Below are 16,300 nucleotides of genomic sequence, written 5' to 3'. Positions count from 1 at the left end.
TTCAAGACCAAATAGAAGATGGCATCAAAGACAACATTGTTCATTTTGTTCGCTCTCTTCCTCTCCTGTAAGTCGCTCTATATCTCTCTTTCTCTCTCTCAACATAGCTTAATTCTAATGTAATTGTAAAAAACTGAACAGGCATATTGTTGGTGAGCGTTCCTGGAGTTGAAGCGCAGTTGATAATTCCATGCAGGAAAGCAGCTGATTGTATATCAAAGCTTTTTTGTTCCAACGGAAGCCCGCAATGTGTGGTCAGACAGTGCCAATGTGCGAGCGTCAAACCAGTTAACCCGACGAGGGAAAATATACCTGTTCGACAAGGCAATCTCATCAATGCCTAAACAATTTATATACTTGCATTGAAGGAATATATATTTCTTTGCCTTCATAACCAATTTTATATTTTAATTAATTTATCATAAGTTTAATAAAATACAAACTTTTAGTCTTATAGTGTTTCGAAAAAAAAACAAACTTTTAGTCTTATAAAATTTTGTTCTCCTGTTTCCAATAACAAGCAATCACATATGAATATATTAGTTTCGTTTCTCACTAATTCTATGAATAAGGGCCAATTTACCTCTATCCAAAATTAGAAATAGAAAAACTACAGCACTAAGAGCTTAAATGGAATGTCAAAGTGGTGCTATAACATAAGTTTGCAAAAGTTAAGAAGATTATATGATATATCAAATTTTAATTAAATATATTGAAATATGTGTATTTATCCGATTCAAAAAACAGTTAAACATGAAATTCTGACTGAAAAAAAAATGAGTAGTGAATTACTTTTAATATCTCTAATTAAATCCGCTTAATTAAGATGTCACATATCGAATATACTATTCACATGTTTGTATTCACAGTGTAATTTGCATAAACTAGATTGTTTTTTTGAAATGTGAGAGTCTTATATATATGCTGGTAAATAAAACTAACATAAAGTCTCTGGAATATAATATATTATAAAAATAAGAAAAATGCATGTCTCAATTTTAGATCAGACTAGTCAACAAAATATATTACCTTCTAATTAATTTGGTCAAATAAAATCAAGCTTAATTAATACAAAATCATATTCTAATTTTGTTAGTATTAGATAAAGTAAAAAGACAAATTATTATAGAGAGTATATATTGAGTCAATATATACATTTATTATGTACCTTTTCAGATTAAAAACTGCTAACACTATTACTATTGCGTATATAAACAGTAAAAATATAATTGTTGAGAAAAAATTATAAATTTATTTTTATATTCAATTTTGCTATTTTTAGTAAACAATAATAGAAGGCACTAAAATCTTAAATTTTCTTACATTTATATGTAAATAAAAACCGTCTTCAATCTAGATTACAATGGTTTAAAAAACTAGTATATAATGACAAATCATCATGATTGTATTTATTTCAAAAGAATGGTAATATAGGCTAGACATTTATTCTTCAATTAATTAATCATACATTCGGCAAATTTGCATTAATCAACATATATAACAATGACATGTATTGCAATCACATGCATAATTGCGCATACACACTTTGTATTTGCATGTTTGAGGGCATGCTGCGCTACAATCAGAGTTTATATTGCAGCGGGTAGTAAGTACTATTGGAGGACTAATCGCTGGAGTAGTAGTACGAACTTGATAATCTTCGCCCGGAGGCAGACAGTAGCAATCAGGATCTTTGTCACCAGGACAGCGACACATACCTTCACCTATTTCTAGCACTGCTCTCGGTGACACTTCAGAGATCAACAATAGATCTAATCATGAAAAAGAGAAATTTGGTAAATTTTGCCTCCCAAAAAGTAGAATATATATATATATTTATTCAAAGCTTTGCCGTGTGTGCATATATATAAATGTTCCAAAAAGTGTATATACTTACAAGATGCAATAATAAGAGCGAATATGATATGAATGATAGGTCTCGCCATAGTATTTGAATTTATAAAATCGAATAGAGCTTTTGTTTTTGGTGAATAAGTTTTTCTATCTTTGTATAAATACAAGAGAGCCAAAGAGAGAATGCCTATTGCAGAAACTTTGACAATTTTCTTTTCTTTAAAGAAACTCTGACTATTTGTTTTTTCACTTAAGAAACTTTGACTATTTGTTACATGTTTAGCTAAGAAATCTGTAAACCAATATCCATAGAAACAAACGAACAAATTACATTCATTATTTAGTTAATTGACTTCATCAGTTTTAAAGTTACATAAATGTTGGACCCTTGTTAATGTAATAATATATACTAGACCTTGACCCGCCGGATCGGGCGGGTATTTATTTTTCATATTTTATTTTGTGTTTGCATTAATTATTAAAATTAATTAGTCATGTCTTCAAATTATATAAAATAAATATATATTTAGTGTTTACCAAAAAAAAATCATATAAGCTAGGTTTCATAGAAACAAATCTAAAATTTATATAATTAAATGTCTATGTAAAATATTTTGGAAACAAATTTGTAGAATGAAAATTATATCAAATAAATAACTATGGTTACTATCTTACTTAAAAATTATACATTAGTTATAAAGTTGAAAAGAAATTAAAATAATTTTTTAAAAATAAAAAAATGTGATTTTTTAAAAATTCAGTTTACAATTTATAAGATAATTTAATTATCATATTAATTTTTATTTAACTTTTAAAGATATTTTAAATGGCCTTCGGGCTCTGAACATCTAAATTAACAATTCGGAGAATATGTATACTACTAAAGGCCCATTAAAATTATGTCAATGACTAACCGGTTTTTTCCGGGAAAGAGAAAAACAGAACTCGCGTATAATCATGGTCAGTAATATTGGTCCTCATCTTTAACTTGAATTACGTTTACATTGCTTAGCACAAAGAAACTGAATTATTTTTTGTTTACGTTTAGTAAATGTATTGGAATGGATTCAATTTGTCTGAGGAAGACTTGAAGCAATTTAAAATATATAGCCTTCTCTAAATTCCTAAAAAGGTAAATTTAGCTTTCTCTGGTAATAAAAAGACCTGAAGTAATTTAAAATATATAGCTTTCTCTGATAATAGTCATCTTATACTGATTAGTTGTTGGTCGGTATTTCCTTTTACCAACACCGGATACCTTAGAGTTTTCAATCACACCCCACTCTCCCAACTTTAAGTTTCGCTGGGTCCGAAACATGTGTGGTCTGGCGCATGATACTTGGATTTTCACACCCTGTAAACAAACAAAAATCGTTTAGAAACTTAAAGTATAAAGAACATTTAAACGGATGTATAGGTAAAACTTACAGTCTCATCAGCCAAAACCTTTTCAAGTGTTTCATCAGAAGCATAGTGCTTCCATGATTATTCACTTTCACCTGCACACGCCATTTAATGGACCTCGGTTTCAAGTTTTTTAACAACGCGAAACTTTTGTTTTTTGACACTATGAACCATAAGAACGAACTATAAAATTGTTTAGGAGCTGTTGAGGTGATATTGACTATGACCGCAAGGTACACTAGATATATAACGTGAATTTAAAACCTTAATGAAGAGAATATACCTAAAAACATTGCAAAAGAGAAAATTTCATGATTTAATGTAACAATATAATTTTTTTCCAAAAAATCGCATCTATATTATTCGAAAATATAGGGATTTGCTTGGAGTTGGAAAATTTTCTTTTACAACGTAATTAATGCTTGACTGTTCCCCAAGTTAAGCAAAAAATAATTATTTTGGAAAAAAATCTAAAGATAATTTATTATTCATCACGGCCATAAGTTGGCGTAATTATGGGATACAGTTTCTCTGTTTTATAGGCATCCTACGAATATTTGACAGTGATTATAGGATATAATTAATTATTGGCAAAGATATTCTGTTTACATTTAATAAACGAATATTGTTTGATTTTATTATAATTATCCATACAAATGTTTAATAATTTTTATTGTTTCACGTTGAACATGAAAAACATATAGTTTATTTTGTTTCACGTTTAATAATTTATTTTAATTTAGTTAATTATAAACAGATATCATGAACACAAAGTTATGAAATGTAAAAGTTACAAGTAATGAAAAATAGAAATGAAATAAATTCCTTTGTAAAGAACTAAAGTTATCTTGCTATTTAAACAGGAATATCAAGCTCTTGGAGAAGAAGAGAATTGCAGATTAAATTGTTCAGTTGTTTTATTTTTCAAGTAATTCAAAATTTCATGGTTTACATGAAGAAGAAAGGAATTTCGTTAATGTGTTGTCATATAATTGTAGTTGATTTAGAGTTTTCATGTAATTTAGTTAATTATAAATAGATATCGTGAACATGGGAAGTTGTTGTATCCGTTTATAATGCAAAAAAAAACAGTGAGAAAATATGCATTAAATTAAGTGGAAAAGACAAGAATTTTTTAAGGAAAGATTATTAATAGGTTCAGTGGCATGGAAGTGTAATTAACATTAAAAACTTAGGGGCATTTCATAAGTGTACTTCTCTTTTAATAATAGAGATGCAGAATATTTGATTGTTTAGTATATTTAGAATATTTTTAAATATTGGTAAGAAAGGAAGAAATAACTTAATTGTCTAGTCAACAATTGACTTCATAAATATAGAAGCTCAAGGAATATTGGACCACTATCATGGTGATTTGCAGAAACCTTGACTATTAGTTGTATATTTAAGAATGTTATAACTTGATTGATAATATTACAAACATAATTAAGTTCATTATTTAGTAAAATGACGAAAAATCCGCATAACTTTTTGACTAATTTAACCAATTATGAACAAAAGTGGTCATGTAATGAGGTTCTAATCTATCGATGAATATATAGCTGTTAGTAGAAGTTGTATTTATAATAATTGTTAGAGTTTTAAAATTTTATAGTGATTGTTTAGTGAATTCTAACATTTTTATTAAAATCAGTGTTACTGGTTTGATGATTCTTTAACAACATATACAATTTATTGTTATTCAAAACTTTTAGGTTTTAATGATTCAATAATTCTATCAGAATCTAATGTTATTGGATTTTAAATTCTTAATATTTAATTTATAAACCAAAAGATCCACTTATATAATTCTGGGAGCACTGAAACAATAACAAAAGATAGTCGCTCCCCTTAGTTGAATTTTTGTTAAAGTTTGTCGGTATCATTTTTGTTTAAAACATATTTGGGCATAGCTGTCCATTAACGGCTGTTGCCAAAAGCGAGTTAGCAAGCAACTATGATTAAACCATATAAACAGTGGGATGAATAGAGCATTTTGGATCTAATCCACGTCTCCTAAGTTGTCATCATTTGGAACTTTTTATTTCTAAACCATTTAAGATATATGAAAATGAAAATTAGATCACTCAAATCAAAATGGAGATTCCAACGTTTTGAAGTTGACATCTGCTGACGCCAGTTTGCAGCAGTTAGGTTCAAAGGTGCCAATGATTTATTTCTATTAACTAAATAAATATAAATCCTTGTCTCCATTTGATTATTCCTCCAAGATCACTTGTTTTTCTTTATTAATATACTTTTACACATTCATGTCGTTTACCAATTGGCCTTTTTTCGTGCGTGGGGCTCTTTAGAGATAATTTTGTGGCTCTCCTTCGTTGCAAAAATAATAATATTAAATACCTTTTTTAAATGGATGTTTTGATTTAATATATTAAATTTGTGGTTGGATACTCTAGTTTGGATAATCTGCCTCTTCAAATCAAACTCGACTATTACGGTGTAGTGAGAGAAAGACAGTTCACCCGTAGGTAGGTGCAGTTTTCATGTACTTGTTCCACTTGATATATGATCTATATACGGGTAAATATTCTCTGGTATTTTTTAGATTTTTTTGTTAACAAAAAAAAGTTAGAAAACATCGAAAAAATCATTTAAAAACAGATATAAAGTTAATTGCAAAACTAACATCTGCATTGATTAGAAAACTTTTTATACGGAAGTTTTCTAACGAATAAGTCCGGAAAAAATTCAAAAATCATTGTTAGATCCAATGAGATTCATGTTTAGGTTCTCCAAGCACACATCACTTTTTATTACTCATTCGACCAAAAATCATGAACTTGAGTAATTCTAGTAAACTTATAAATTTTAAAATAAAAATATGAGATTTGGGATGAAATCAAAGAAGAAGTGAAAGAGAAATGATTTGTGTGCGTAATGAATAAGAATATGAACATATAAATATTAATTTTAGGTGCATTTAGAGTTTGAAATTGTTTGGTCATGGTGGTTGATGTATTGATGACAATGTCAATGTTGTAAATAAAAGCGGAAGATGAGTATAATCGAGTAAAACAACCATTTTCAAAAAAACAAATAATGGTACTTTCAAAAATAATCCAAACTTCTAAGGTGACTATAACAAAAATAAATTTAAAAAAGCCATGAGTTAATTTTGCGTTTGACTTTGAGTTTGAATCATTTTTACAGAAAATCCTTTTTTTACTTAAAAACTAATATTGGATGGTAAAAATGATTTGCATAGAATAATTTCCAATAGTAGAACATAATACTTACTTTGTTAGATCAATTGGTCGTCTTAACTATAATTAATATTGAATGTAGTTTATGATTAAAGCAAGGGACACATTTAGACTTTTTAATATATATCTGACAAGAAAAGGTAAAGTAAAGCCTAGGTCCTTCATTACATTAATACGGACGGACGGAGACACGTTACGGTATTAGGGCATCTTCATTGAAGATTGTTGAGAAGGGTTCACACACTTTCAAGAAAAACAAATAATAAAATAAGAGGATTGGTTGAATCTGTGCCGCGAGAAGCTCTTGCCACTGAACCGATTCAAGACTATTTCGCGGGGCCCACGACATGTAGCGGTCCGCGATTAGTTGGATTATTATTATTTTTTTTTTTTTTAAGAAAGTCAAACAGAAAAAAAATAATAATAATAAAAAATGCTTTGTGAACCCATATGAGGGTTTCACTAATGCAGATCGCCTTAGTGCCCATCTTCTAGTTACAAATTTACAGTATGACACAAGTGCATCTTAATACTAGGTTTAGCTAACACTCACCTGACTTGACCGTGACCTATTATCTCGTTTAATTAATTAAAACGCCTATATAAATGTTCAAGTGTGTCAATGGATCGCCTAATTAAAATTCAGGTAAAAATCTTGAATGTTCAGTTAAATTTGATGGGAACTACACGTGTTGACAGTAACACAGCAAAGAACTGGCAAAGTCGTTTACGTATTTAATAAGATAGGCTTAGACCCATAAATATTAATTAAAATAATTAGTGGCGGAAGTGTGAGTGGATCACTACCTTAATATGTTAATTATTGCTAGAGCCAATTCAGAAGAAGCTTAGTTATTTATTAATCAATAGGTTAATCATCAACTATGAGGTGCCGTACGTACGCACGGGTTTTTCAGTTTGTATCGATATTGTTAACAAGCTGACGTATCGTAAAATGCTTAGAACACCCGCAGTGACCGCAGTGCACATCTCTCGCATAATCTCTTATCGAATAAATAATAAAAAGTCATGGAAAAAGACTTACCCAATGCTGATACTCTTATCTGTCACTTATTAATAGGCTTTTTCACACACACACACACACATATATATATATATATATATATATATATATATATATATATATATATATATATATATATATATACTGATTTTTGTTTTAAAATAAAATGAACATCAGTATCAATTTTTTTTAAATGGTTTTCAGTCTTATTTAATAGATGTTTGATTGTGAGACCAGATAAAATGGTTTATATACGACTTTTGCTATTTACTTCATTTTATTTTATTTGTCATTTTATATTTATACACACAAATTTTAAAAATAATTAATTTTGCATATTTTTAACAAAAATATAATCATATTTCGATCAAAAGAAAAATAAACAAGAGATAGTATTACTATTATTAAATTTCGTATTGAAATTTTAAAATGACACTTATTTTTAAAATAGAAATTTTACTCTATAACAACGATTAAACTAAGACGGAGGGAGTATTATATATCATACTTTATGATTAATATTTATGTCAACTATATGCGATATCAAAAAAAAAGATTATATAAAAAAAAAAGATTATATGTTTTTCTCAAAAAAAAAAGATTAATATTTATGTCAACTATATGCGATATAAAAAGGAGATTATATAAAAAATACGAGATTATGTCTAAAAGTCTGGGTACAAAACTATGGCTACATATTACGTGGTATGGCCGGATCCAAAAAATTGAAAACTGATATCATTTTTTCTCAGCAGAGAACTACATATAGTAATCTTCGGATTGTTTTTTTCTTAGGTTTAGTGACACCTTCTAGAGGGATATCTTAGGCGTACAACGAAAATGGAGCAACAGTGTTGATTCAACACACAACACAAGTTTTGGCAAGGAAAAGGCAAGCTTATCCTCTTTGGTCCAATCAAAAATAAAAATGTGAGGCTGCTCTGTAGTGAAGTGGGTGAAAGTGGAGACAGTGGTCATTATGTAATTTGCAAAATGGTACACTTTAATCATCAATTTGTACCATAGGTTGGCTCTTCTTAATGTCTCTCTAAATGGGTATATTTTGAAACCTGAAATCTAGCAAAATAATAGAAACACGAAATCTTTTTTTCTTCTGTTTTGTCATATAAAATTAGAAATTATAGGGTGACGCGTGCCTAACACAGTCTCTCATTGTGATGTCCTGTCGCATGAAAACTTTTTACCTCACAATGTCGACCTGAAATTTTTTCTCGATTATGTTAGGGAACAAATCTCTAGAATATGGCCAATTAGAATGAAACTTTTTCTATATGGCCTGCAGCTTTGTGAAGTTATCATCTTTTACTAAAAATAATTCATTTTTCGATACATTATTTATAAACTTTGATAATACAAACTGTTGCCTGCAACATATATGGATTAACGAGATATATACTCATGCACATTTTCAAATCAACTTCGGATTAAGAACGCCATGTTATAATTTGTTATATAGTCTTTATGAATATTGCAGGTGATTTTTAAAATTATAACTAGTCGAGTGAAAAGAAAATCACTAATGGAACTTTATATCATCAATTATTATGTGAAAAAGATATCTAGTTTTGTCCACAAAGTTGATATTTTTTTAATAAGCTATTGACTATTGTGACCGATAACTATCGAAATAGTAAAATCATGGTTAACAAAATAAATTGATGGATTAATCTAAACTTTTAAAAATCAAACGATATACATTCGTTTCATATAATGATGACAGCGACAAACAACTACAACAAATGATTATTAAAAAATGACAGGGCATTAGTATTTTTAGTGGTATTTTTAGTGGTAGAACTGAAAATATAAATTGTAAATACCGCATTACTAAAGATTACCGACGAAATCAAACGAACACTATATCGTTGTTTTCGCCCACATTAACAAAAGTAACGTAATAGGACCAAGTTTACAAAAAAAAAAAAAAAAAAACGTAATAGGACCAAATTAAAGTTTTCTGAACTCTTTTTAAGTCAATGGAAAGTACTGCACCATTTTATTTTCCTTTTCAAAGAACTCAATTGTGCACCATTTTATAAATGTCTAAGTTGTGTCTCGGTGAATTGGTGCGCCGGCCACCAGGCGTCACTAACTCACTACAGAATGTTTGGACCCACTCATTGCATTTCATGTCTCATTTATCAAATCACACCACCCTATCTTTCTTTATCTTTGTTCTCATTTATCTTTTTATACATTTCGTTTGGCCAATGAAGTAACATAAAAGATCTTACCTGTTTGGGAATCGATACCCTCTCGCGGGAAATTACTACTAAATCGGTTTTGAAAGTGGGAATACTGTAGCTCATGTGTTTGAAGTTATCTTGATGGGCGAAGTAGTGATGTAATAGCGAATATAGGGTCGTAGAGGATTACATGACTTAATAATTAAAATGCTAGTATTATATACCGTACACCGTACGTAGTGGTCACCATAAAATGTTCAAATGAGTCTCGATGGGGAGGAAGCTTGATAAAAGTGCAATTTTTTTTTTTGAACTGACGATGTGCGAATTTTGCTGAGACAAAAATGAATGAGCGCTAAAAAAGGAGAAAAAAACATTCAGAAGACTGCTCATGCACTCTTTAATTTCGAAACTAATAACAACATTATTCTAGTTACGTCCTTATTCGACTATCATATAAATAAGAATTAAGAAAATGTTAAACATTTTACATCAACCAAGATTAGTATTAAAATATCACTGGTATAGTGGTATATACAGTGATTCATGAACAATTTGGATCGACCTATAACATGGTGATCCAATAGACGTTTCCCGGTTAGCTATTTAGGCCGGGTTTAAAACATTAGGAGTATTTTTTTTTTCTGAAAAAAGGGCAAACATTAGGAGTATATTCTTATCTTTCTTTTTATTTTTACCAGAATTATTAACTAAAGCATATATATATAATTAAGTTCAGTAGTGGGAGATCACCTAATTAACTGTTATTTGATTTAATTAATGATTTACTAAGTAATTTAGGAAAATACATTTGGATAGGCATGGAGTCGTTGCTGTGGTCCTGTGTTAGAGCCAAACTCAGTTAGCAAATACTTCTAGTTTCTACTACATCAGTTTTATCATGATAAAACATCACAAATAATAATAATAAAACTTCGTGATTGAATGATCTACAGATAGTTAATAATACAGTCTAATCTTTGTAAGTATGATTTATTTATTAGAATATAATATACATATCATGGTACTACAGCTTTCTTAAATGAACTGATCTTTCTAAATATAATTTATTTATTAGAATATAATATACATGCAACCCATTTTCTACACAACTCATATTCCTTTTCCTCGCATCTCTATAAAACCCTTCTCCCTCTCTTCCTCTTCACCTCAAAACCACTTCACACAATACACAACTATTTCTCTCTCTTCAAAACATTTTAATATCATCTTTCTCTACCACAAGACATATTTATCAAAGCAAAGATCATGAACACAATTCCAGCGGAACTCACAGGATACTTCCAATATGTATCACCCGAAATATATAATAACCAAACACCAAGCATGGACTCCCAATACTTTAACATGCCCCTTTCTCCTACTTCTTCTTCCTCCTACTACATCAACGGTCTGATGAGCAACAACAACTACTACTCTTCATCATCCAACGTTCAGGATCTAACGACGAGTAACAACTCAACATCAGACGACGATCACCAACAAAGCGTGGCCATCGATGAGAGGAAACAAAGAAGGATGATCTCTAACAGAGAATCTGCTCGAAGGTCAAGGATGAGAAAGCAGAGACATCTCGACGAGCTTTGGTCTCAAGTGATAAGACTTCGTACTGATAATCACTGTCTTATCGATAAGCTAAACCGCGTATCTGAAAGCCATCAGCTTGCTTTGAAGGAGAACGCTAAGCTGAAAGAGGAGACTTCTAATCTCAGACAGCTAATCTCTGAGATAAAATCCAACAACGAAGAAAACAACAATTTTCTAAGAGAGCTTGAAGATTCGATATCAAACTCTAGATCGGATTCAAACCTAATGGGCAGAGATTTTGAGTTGTGTTAATGATCTTGATCGTTGTTCTGCTTGTGTCAAGAATGTAGATTTCATAACTATCATGTAGTATTTTATGATATAAAATATTAATAAATGTAATGTTCTTCTCTTTTTTTTTTTTTTTTTGTTCAAACCACACTTTCATTAAAACTTAACAGAGTTTAACTCCACAAGGGGAGGATACATCATAGCTATTAAGAGCCAAATAAACTGAAACATTGATTAAACAAATGATAGATTGACGATACACCTCATTACAAAAGACCATAAGAAATCGAACTACGATCCCATAACCTTGTTGAATAAAAGCATACCGTGTAACTTCAGAAGTTACAAACACTGCAACATATGCAGAGATGAGCATCAGCCATACTAGCGACGCTTGAACATCCACTTCACTCCATAAAGGAGAAAATATTGGGACGACGAACAGCCTCACGAAGGAAGCTACGGGGTAATGAAAACCCTCCATACTCATATTCAACTGGAGAAGCCAAGTGAGTGTCCTTTCAAACTGCCACCAAGAAAGAAAACACAAACTCACAGCACCAAAAGCCAGATTAAATACCATAGAGAGACCGCATACTGCGGGAAATCGCACGAAGGCGACAGAAAAGCCACGAGCTGGCACAACATCAGAACCAAATGAACCAAAGGTCACTGGAACATTGCAATTCAAGACCATAATCCATATATTCGGAGACACCCAGTCAACAATCATCTCATACCAATCTACATGAGAACAAACTGAGATTGAAGAGTAGAGACGAACCAAAGTGAATGGTGTGTCAACGTCCAGAAGAACAGAGAGACGGCATGAAGCATCGGGAGGATCTGGTGGTTCCGGCGGGAAGAGAGCTTCGAAAGTCACCAGAGAAGGAGAAAACGGCGGCAGATCAGGTGGTTCTGGCGGAGAGCGAGCTTCGAAAGGTATTAGAAAAGACAACCACAGCGGCGGACAGAGGGCTTCAAAAGAATGTAATGTTCTTCTCTATCCCTTTCTTGTAGCCAACTTGGGTTACTTAAAAGAATATTATTGATAATCATGCGCGTACCTATACTATAATATTATCAAAAATAAAGCGGGTTTCATATCATAAACATCCGACAAAAATGTATGGGAAATTAGTATTAACCATTTAAATCTTTCAGAATTTCAAATATAATGACTCCAAGTAATATTTAGATTCACGCATCACGACATGAATTACATTTAACGGGGACAACAGTTTTTTCAAAATACTAGTATATTTAAAAAAAAAAAGAATATACGCACGAATGCTCACGAAATTTTATCAGTTAAATGTAACTTTCAATACAACTACAAATAGTATAATCCCATCTCGAAAAAATAACTACAAAATATATTCATTTATTTATTTCCGTAATTTCAACTAATTATTGTACGAATCTACGAATGTGTGCCTTAGTTATAATAATTTGTTGGCAATTTTTTACCAAAAAAAAAAGAAAAATTGTTGGCATTTTAAACCAATTTTTTTGGCACTTACCAATATGTTGCTAACTTTTGTGTAGTTTTAAACCATAAATTAGGATAAACTACGAAAATAATTACAATCATCCAAATATTATACTTATCGTTATTTATGACGATATATACTACTACATCTTAAAAGTTGCAGTTCGCCGCATAAATAGACTCGTATCATCAAGGAAATTATTCATGGCAAACAAAGATATAAGAAGCATTCGATTGCTAGAAGTGGTGGACCTATATTTTAATCAACCATTTAATCATTATCCCCTTTTCTTATTAAGTACTGTATTATAGCTTAGCCATTTATATATGCACTGCTAATTCGAGTTGACAAACCCCCCTAGAAATTGTTTCTTCAAATTTTTGGCAAAATCAAAAGAAGAGATGTACATACAAAAACACTACGTTAAACTGAAAACAAATTAACGTATCTCCACTAGATATTTAGTAATTCTCTACGTACATTTATCTGTTTTTCATAGGTTGGAAACAGGGATGGACCAAACAACTTATTTAGTATGTGGCACATATTACAAATCATATATAATTAAAAATGAAGATTAAGAATATTTGCATAAATTTTAGATAATTATTAAAGAAAAAAATGAAAACAATATGTGACACAGATTCCACCTCTTTTTTACCTGGATCCGCCCCTGGTTGGAGATGAATTATTCGACTGTTATCTTCTACAGTCAAAGATAATTATACCAAAAAGGGAGTTACAATTCAGTCTATATATTATTTGTCGTGAAATAGAAAATTTAAACATTTATATGCTATATATATATTGTTTAAACACTATATTATGCAACATAATAAAAACGTATTTCCAAAAGTCTAGCATATTATTTGCTAATATTAAACTCGAGGCTATCTGGTATTTATAAAGTCAAATGTATTATTCATTGTAAAAAATGAAAAATATCATTCTAATAGTTAACAGTTTAAAATGTACTTTCTTGATAGATATGAGAGATAATGTCGTTTTTCTCCCTAAAAGTTGAATCATATTGGATTAATTTTTTTTTTTTGCATGTGTGTTATATATAAGATCTTCTTGCGTCAAATGTTGAGAATGAGACTATTTTAGAATAGTGGATGGTTGTTGAAATTAAATAAGACAAAGGGAGGTGGAGACTCCTGGTGATAGTGCATCTGCAAAAACGGTATATAAAACAAACTGGAGACTAATTCATAAGAAAACAGTATAAAGAATTGTCAAAAATAAAAAATTGAACCTGAGGTCATTACCTCAATTGGAAAGAATCCTAACTATTATATCATAGATTTCTAGTATGAGTGACCACCGGACGTAACTAATACCAGATGCTATGGTTTTGGGTTTGGAGGATTAGAACTTCGACCCAAACCTCTTTATAACTAAAACAACACTGTAATCAATAATATTATTGCCCCTATATAATAAGATAACATTTTGGTGATTTATCATATATGTTGAAAACATTAAGAGAATTAGTTAAAGTACGTATGTTATCAAAATGCACTTAAATTTTCAATTATATATTTAGAATTTTAAAAAAAAATTCATTGTGTTTGAGCTATAATAGTGAAATGATGAGCGATCTTTTGAAAACTGATCTTAAATATCATGCAAGTGATAATAAAACTCAGAAAAAAATCAAAAAGGTTATATGAGGATTTCAAAATCCATATACAAAAAAAAAGTCTCAAAAAAGTTAATGTAATGTCCATTGCACGAAATGACACCTACAAACCGAATGATTAAACATAAGAAGTTCTCGGCCGTGCCATGAGCGAAACAATCCACTAACCGTGGATGATCAAAGCGTTACAAATTCATTTACTGTAATATTGGAATGAGCTAATATGCTAACTAGTCTTCTTAATTATAGTAATTATAGTTAAATACTATAAAATAATAGTATACTTTAGTATATCAATATCAACTTTTAATAAACAAAAATAATAACTATGTTAAACATAATTTATTGTCAGATCAGTCACCACTTCGTAATACATGCGTAACGTGTACCTATATGCAATTATAAAATGCCTACCGCCTACGCAAGTATCAACCTTTTGCATGGTTTTCATGAAATATAAAGCTTGTATTTGAGCCTATCACGCAAAGCTATAAGCCCAGTTAGTTTTTCTCAACAGCCCACTTAAACTTTTTCGTTGGTCGTCTAGCCCAATTAAACTTGATGTTTTGTCTAACGACAAATAAATAAAGTTGATGTTGCAGGATAAATACAAGTTAACATTCACAGAAATCAAACGAAGATTAGAATAAAATAACAAAGAACATAAAGTCGTGAGCACATGGTAAAGGAGACTCTGATCATAGCTTCTACTGTTTAAAGGAAAAGAGTTATGTTCTTGTTTTAAGGAGATGACTTTAAGTCTTGTGTATAGATGTAATCGGTGTGAGCAGCTAAGGTTCTCTTAACAAGACATTCTTCTTTACTGTCCGAACTCTTGCACTGATCTACTCCATCTCCATCACCTTCTTTATTTCTTTCTTTCTCCTAGTTACACAAAACGACAAAGAAGTAAAACTACTCGAATCTATTCATTTATACAGTCAATGAATTTCAGGTATCAAAAGATCTTAACTTCTGATTTTAGGAGGAATAAGAAGAAGTAAACATGAGTGCATCGACAAGCTTACTTGAGTGGAAGAGGAGGGAGACAGTTTAGGAGGAGCATGACCATCTGCCCCTAGAATAACACTTGAAGCCATGCTTAGAAGCAGAACTAAAGTGAAGAAGATGACCAACGCTTTACTTTGATTCTTCATCATTTTCTCTCTCTCTCTCTCCCTCTCCTCTCTAAAAGATATGAAGAGTTTAATATAGTGTTCTTTCCCCTACATATAAAGCCATCATATACAATTTATACATAAATGATTAACAATACGGAGATATTTGACTTTATTATAGTATTAATAAAGATGCAGCTGGATAGATCATAAATGCTGTATTGAGAAATGGGCTTTTTCTGAAGAACAATGAAAGATCGATGAAGCAGAGAGAGAAGAAAAAGGGAAGTCAAACTTTGGTATCTTGGGGTCAACGCATTAATTTTCCTTGGAAACATCACTTCTTCTGGTTTCAGTGTGACTTTCAGTATATCGAAACACCATGGACTTGTTTGTAAAAAACTAGTAAAATAAAAAGGAAACTATAGCATTACTTAAGAGGTTAAACCCATAGAAAATGAGAAAAAGAAGGCTTAAGTAGTAGTATAA

General features: G+C 30.5%; 3 protein-coding genes across 3 annotated transcripts in view; 2 read left to right on the top strand and 1 right to left on the bottom strand.

The window, feature by feature from the left end:
- The window catches only part of LOC108807389 (choline/ethanolaminephosphotransferase 1), a 90,153-nt gene that overhangs the window by 62,292 nt on the left and 11,561 nt on the right, over window positions 1-16,300 (top strand). The gene's annotated exons all lie outside the window — the stretch shown is intronic.
- Window positions 10,847-11,671, top strand: LOC108855437 (basic leucine zipper 43-like). The gene has a single exon (XM_018629269.2). It carries the CDS (start codon window positions 10,986-10,988, stop codon window positions 11,574-11,576), a length of 591 nt encoding a protein of 196 aa, XP_018484771.1. The 5' UTR covers window positions 10,847-10,985; the 3' UTR covers window positions 11,577-11,671.
- LOC130510704 (phytosulfokines 1-like) lies at window positions 15,252-15,900 on the bottom strand. Its single transcript, XM_057007285.1, has 2 exons — window positions 15,722-15,900; window positions 15,252-15,578 (listed from the first exon to the last, which is right to left on the bottom strand). The coding sequence occupies exons 1-2, from the start codon at window positions 15,851-15,853 to the stop codon at window positions 15,435-15,437; spliced, it is 276 nt and encodes a 91-aa protein (XP_056863265.1). The 5' UTR covers window positions 15,854-15,900; the 3' UTR covers window positions 15,252-15,434.

Source organism: Raphanus sativus, chromosome 1, assembly GCF_000801105.2.
Source record: "Raphanus sativus cultivar WK10039 chromosome 1, ASM80110v3, whole genome shotgun sequence".
NCBI lineage: Eukaryota > Viridiplantae > Streptophyta > Magnoliopsida > Brassicales > Brassicaceae > Raphanus > Raphanus sativus.
This window is presented reverse-complemented; position numbering and strand designations above follow the sequence as displayed.

Coding starts and splice junctions, on each gene's coding strand:
- LOC108855437 (XM_018629269.2), top strand. CDS start 10,986: ATGAACACAATTCCAGCGGAACTCACAGGATACTTCCAATATGTATCA.
- LOC130510704 (XM_057007285.1), bottom strand. CDS start 15,853: ATGATGAAGAATCAAAGTAAAGCGTTGGTCATCTTCTTCACTTTAGTT. Junction 15,579..15,721: donor CTCCCTCCTCTTCCACTCAA/GTAAGCTTGTCG, acceptor TTGTGTAACTAG/GAGAAAGAAAGAAATAAAGA.